General features: G+C 55.8%; 3 protein-coding genes across 3 annotated transcripts; all 3 read left to right on the top strand.

Annotated features, from left to right (window-relative positions):
- Positions 1-1,794: 1,794 nt before the first annotated feature.
- GGTG_13758 (hypothetical protein) lies at positions 1,795-2,009 on the top strand (the record flags this gene model as incomplete). The annotated part of the gene is given in 2 exon segments (XM_009231677.1): positions 1,795-1,966; positions 1,975-2,009. Coding segments are annotated over 2 exon segments (207 nt in total).
- A 1,366-nt stretch (positions 2,010-3,375) lies between these two features.
- Positions 3,376-4,181, top strand: GGTG_13757 (hypothetical protein; the record flags this gene model as incomplete). The annotated part of the gene is made up of 2 exons (XM_009231676.1): positions 3,376-3,418; positions 3,457-4,181. 2 exons carry the CDS (start codon positions 3,376-3,378, stop codon positions 4,179-4,181), a joined length of 768 nt encoding a protein of 255 aa, XP_009229940.1.
- A 94-nt stretch (positions 4,182-4,275) lies between these two features.
- GGTG_13756 (hypothetical protein) lies at positions 4,276-5,384 on the top strand (the record flags this gene model as incomplete). Its single annotated transcript, XM_009231675.1, has 3 exons — positions 4,276-4,899; positions 5,038-5,079; positions 5,355-5,384. 3 exons carry the CDS (start codon positions 4,276-4,278, stop codon positions 5,382-5,384), a joined length of 696 nt encoding a protein of 231 aa, XP_009229939.1.
- Positions 5,385-5,530: the final 146 nt, after the last annotated feature.

Here is a 5,530-nt window from a genome sequence, read left to right as displayed (position 1 = left end):
GCTTGTTGTATGGTGAGGCCCTCCGCTGTGACCGGCGGGGTTGTGGGATCCCTTTGCCTGGAAAAGTGCATAAGCTCGCATTTTCCCGGGTCGAAAGCGACCTTATTAGCCCTACCCCAACGGAGGATTTCCGTTACCGTTGCCCCTGCTTTGCGGGAGCATTCCTCTGGGGAGTTGCCCGTGACGCATATGCCAATGTCGTCCGCATATCCATACCTTACGCCTTTGGCTTTAGGTAGGATTTCGGCCATATATAGCATGAATAGGACCGGTGAGGCCGGTGATCCTTGGGGTAGCCCGCAGTCCGGGGAGAAGGGGGCGGCCGTGGCGTCCTCCAAACGCACGTGCACTAGCCTGTTGCTTGCAAAAGATGATACCCATCGTACTAACGTTGGGTCCCATCCTTGGTTTAGCAGCCTTTGAAGGAGCCTCCGGCGGAGCACGGCGTCGAAAGCCCCTTGGACATCCATGGCGACAAGGGCGGCCGCTTTGTGATTTTGGAGGGCTCGCTCCACCTCGTGGGCTACGCACGCCGTTAAGTCGGTGGCGGCCTTTTTAGGGGTCGCCCCGGCATGTTGCGGGGCTATTAGCCCGTGCTGTAGGGCGAGGGAAGCCATCCGCGAGGCCACTAAACGTTCCAGCCCTTTTCCTAAGCACGAAAGCAGCGCTATCGGGCGGTATGACTTTGGATCGGTCATATCTGATTTGTTTGGCTTTTTGAGCATAACCACCTCCGCTGTACGAAAAGGACTTGGGTGGTGCCCAACCCTAAGGCATGCTTCGAGCAAGGCCCTAATGTCTTCCCCTATTGCCGGCCATGTCGCTGTAAGCAGCCTAACTGATAGGGAGTCGATGCCTGGGGCCGTGTTTGCCGTGCCAATGGTGTGCTTCCGGCACTCTTCCAAAGGGACATGGGGATCCCACGGGAGTTGAGTGATGCCCTGAGGGGCCCCCTGGTGTAACGGGTCCTCCTGTAAGTCGTCTTCCGCTGTGAACCTGCGGAGGATTTTCCGGCCCAGTGCTTCCGCTTTGTCTTTTGGCGCTACAATAACCTCTCCATCGATATTTAGCGAGGGAAGTCGTATAGCGGGTGTAAGTTTGTGCCACTTCACCGCGCGGTATAGCGCTTCCGGGGAGTCAGCTTCCTCCAACACATTGGCCCAATGCTGTCTTTTGGCTGCCCGAACCGCTGCTTGCAGAGCGTGGGCTTCGGCTGTAAAGGGGCCCCCGCCCGCAATGGCTTTGGTTAGGTCCCTCTGTGCGGTAGCGCATTTGTCGTTCCACCACGGTTGGCCTGTACTTTTGGCTTTAGGCCTTTTGCCGAAAGTTTCCAGCGCGCTTTTTAGCAGGCTAATTAATGCTTTAGCTGCTGTGTCCAGGTAGTTTGTAGTGTGCGAGCTTGTAGGTGGCGGTACGCTGCCGGCCCTGTAGCCCGCAAGTGGCGGCAGGCTGCTGGCCCCGGTTGCTACCACGTTGGCAAACATTGGAAGTTTGTCGTCTGGGAGCGTAATGCGCCTGCAATCCGGAATAGCGTAATTGGGATAGGGAACCTCGATCCGTATTGTGCGGTGGTCTGAGTTTGTTGCTAGCATGGGGTCGATTTCCGCTGTTGCTAACGAGGCGTTGGTAAAGGTAAGGTCCAGCACACCCCCTTGATCGTGCGTGGGCCTACCTGGGTACGTAAGTAAAAAGAGGTTGCAAGTGTCAGCCCATTGGGCTATCTCTTTGCCCCTATTCCTGTTACCCCGGGCCGGGTCCTATGTTGAGGACGAGGCGTTAAAGTCCCCAGCCACGATGCATTCCGTTGTTGGGCGCCAGCGTAATAGCAAGTCCAAAGAGGGCTCCAAGGAGTCCCCTGGGGGCCTGTATACGTTGACGAATGTGCACCCGGAGACAGTGATCCAAAGGATATCTCGCGTATTGCCCGCTGGCCGGTCCGCTACTGGCTGCAGCCTTGGGTCCTTCCGTACGTAGGACCAGAGGAGGAGGAGGAGGAGGAGTATATTTAACGTCATTCAGTCGGGATCTACCATTCCCTGCCTCCCTGGGGGCATATGACGCGCTAGCGCTACCTAAGCTTAACACTAGGCTATATGTTGCTATCGAGGCGGCTAACAAAGCAAACCATGGGGCAAGCCCAAGGCACACGGAGTTCGAGCCGCATTCCGGCGCTCCTTGATAGTGAGCGGGCGATCGGCTGTAGGGCGAGTAAACGCCGGGGCGCTGTGAGCGCAGCTGTTGGTGGTAGAGAAAGCAGTCGGCCGGCAATGTGCCGGAGTAAAGTGAAGGCCAGGCGGAGAGGCTGCCGCGCTTAGTCCCCAAGACCAGACGCAAGATAAGAAAACGAGTTTGCTGCATGGGAATGTAGCATGGGGAAGCAGTGTGCTGCCTCGTATGGCTTTGAGGTAAAGGCTAGCGTCCGTAGCCCGGTTCCATCGTCTCGCTCCGGGCCCGCGGACGTGCGGAGGCTGTGGCGAGAACCTCACTAAAATAGAGGCGTTAAAACGTTGTACGCCAAGACGCAAAAGGCAATCAAGCTGAAGAAGCGCGGCCGACCGGCGACCGGCGAAGCGTCCTCGGCCAAGACGCGCGTCTCAACGGGAGCAACGCGGCCAGCTCGGAGGAGCCCAAGGAGCGTAAGCCGGCGGCATGGAAGCTGGGAGGACCATATCGACCAGGTCGACATAACGCGCGACGAAAGCGGCAAGCTTTTGGTCGACTCAAATGGGAAAATCGCGAAAATCGAGACATAAGGCCGAGCAGGCTTATCGGCGCGGCAAGGCTGGGTCCAGGTAGCGCCGGCGACAGTCGCTGCCGACCCAGGAATTCTACCGCGTGTCCAGGCCGGTTAGCACCTGCAGCGTTATACTGCTTGGTGGTGCCTGTTGTGACGGTCGGCTGGGGTCGACGTCGCACGCGCCTATATGAACCTTAATGTCAAGCCACACGTCGTGACTTGGCATCGTACCCTTTTGTGGGCGTGTGGCGTAGTGGGGAAGGTTCATCCCAATCGTTACACCTGTGCTGTGCGTACAGCCGCCATTAGCATGGATGGGAGCAGACGCTTGTTTGTAACAGGCAAAGCGCACATTGCACCATAACAAGTGTTACATTGGAATTCTGCCGGCGGAATTATTTTGTGTAATTCAATGCGTGCAAATGATTCTGCCGGCAGAATTTTGCGTTACGTAATTAAGCGTGTCCAAAGAATTCTGCCGGCAGAATTATTTTGTGTAATTCAATGCGTGCGAAAGATTCTGCCGGCAGAATTATTTTGTGTAATTCAATGCGTGCGAAAGATTCTGCCAGCAGAATTTTGCGTTATGTAATCAGGCTTGTCCAAAGAATTCTGCCGGCAGGATTTTGTGTTATGTAATGAGCGTGTCCAAAGAATTCTGCCAGCAGAATTTTGTATTGTGTAATTTGTTACGGCCATGGTCGAAAACTAGAACCCAGTCCGGCTGGGACTCGACATTCAGACCCGGCTGCGTGCTCCCCAACGTGACGAGACTCGCACTGAGTACCTGCGATACATCGAGGAAAACAACAGCGTTCTCGTCGCCGTGGCACGCAAGCGGTATCCAGACGTCGTTCCGCGAAAGCATGACCTTCGAGACAAAAAGGACAACAAGAACGACAAGGACGACTCTCGCAAGTACGAGAGCTTTCGAGGCAAGCACAGTTCTCGCGGCTATAAGGATAGTCGCTCCCGTGACAAGGATCGCGATAAGGATCGCGATAGGTACCGGAGCAAGCATCGCGACAAGGATCGCGACAGGGACCGCGACGGACACCGCGAGAAGGACCGCTCCTACAAGCGAGACGACCGCGGCAAGGACTACAAGCGAGACGATCGCCGCGACCGACGAAATGACCGCGGCAAAGATTATAAGCCCCACGATGGAGACCGCGACCGAGACCGCGATGGAGACCGCGGTCGAGACCGCGTCCACAACATCGAGTCCGACGCACGGGAGAGCGACGGAGACGACTCGGGTGATAAACCCTACGAGAGTGACGGAGGTGCCTCGCTCTCGGACGACGACGCCTACAACGTCGCGGATCACTACACCGAGTCACACTTGCAAAACCTGCGGAGTGACGACCCCATCGCGCAACCTCCTTTTCGCGCACCTCGCGTCTTGTCCTGGAGCCCCTGTCTACCAAACGACGGAGGATGACTCGGTTCGCCAATATAACGAGTCCGACGTGATTAAAGAGGGACCCAAAGCCTCAGCGGAGACGACAGCCCTCGGAGGCTACTCCTACGCCAAAATGAATATCCGGCCTTCAATCAACAGCCAAAAGGTGCAGATTTGCGCCGACTCCGGCTCCGGACGAGACCTGACAACCTTAGAGTTCCTTGAGAAGAACGGGTTCAAGCATAAAATCTATGACGTGACGAACCCGGAGGCTCAGCCGATCTTGAGCGGATGGAACTCCCCTTGCCCGAGAAAGGTCACCAGGTTCGCCGAAATGACCTTCTTCACTCCGGGCTTTTTTCTCAACGGCCGACCCGGAATTCTTCAACAAACGGCGTACGCCTGGCTCGTAGAGACTCTGGGCGCGGGCATGATCCTTGGAGTCGCTTTCTACAAGTCACGAGAGGCGACGCTCGACCTGGGAGCCGACTTGATCACCTTCCCACAGGAGAACTTTAACGTGCCGATCGTCACGGTAAAGGCGGGAGTCCCAGTTCATCGACGAGTGTGGAGTAAAGCTGCAGTGATCATGCCAGCCGGCCAGACAGCGGCGATCCCTGTTGAGTACTACCCTCTCCCAAAGGGACGATCGTTCTCAATGGAAGCTGAGCATCCAGCGGTGCACATTTATTTGCCGTGCAAGATAGCTCTCCACGGCGACAGTGGCATGCAAATCCAAAGCAGCAAGACATTCGAAGTCCAGTCTGCTTGCATGATTTCTAATTCCCTTTCCTTTTTGCCATTTCCTTTCCTTTTTTCCAGTTCTCTTTTTATTTCTAAAATGGCCACGTTTAAACCCCGTCCGGACTGCTATGGCTGTCGCATTGATTCGTAGCTGCGCAATAAGTGTCGCACGAGGACTACCCCCGAGACCGATGTAGGTCGAGGGAGGATCGCCGTTGGCCAAGAAGGAATTGATGCCTGAATGTGCCAAGGCCTAACAGATGTTACGGCGTGGCGTGCCCTGACGTGCACTGCAGCTAGTCCTGATTGTTCTGGCTTTTTAGCAGAGATGGGAGGGGTCTCTCTTTGTCTAACCGCCGTGACAACAGACCGAAGGCTGCATGAGAGTGAGGGACTTGCATTTCCAGCGAGGTCGCGTTAGCCGCAGGTCATGTACCTTGTAGCTACGTACCTCTGAACGGACCACAGGGAGGCCTATATAGAAAGCCGACCTCTTGAGAGGGATCCTCGAGATTCTGCTTCCTCAAGCACCTCTTAAGCCCCTTGAAAGATTATTATACGCATAATAGAAGTTACCCTTCCAAGCCGACATAGTCCCCTTGTTACACCGTGTTATGGCGTGGCGTGAGGCCGGGCTGGCTTAG

The sequence above is a fragment of the Gaeumannomyces tritici genome (genome assembly GCF_000145635.1).
Source record: "Gaeumannomyces tritici R3-111a-1 unplaced genomic scaffold supercont2.47, whole genome shotgun sequence".
NCBI lineage: Eukaryota > Fungi > Ascomycota > Sordariomycetes > Magnaporthales > Magnaporthaceae > Gaeumannomyces > Gaeumannomyces tritici.
The sequence above is the reverse complement of the archived record's forward strand: the minus strand, read 5'-3'. Positions and strand labels throughout refer to the sequence as shown.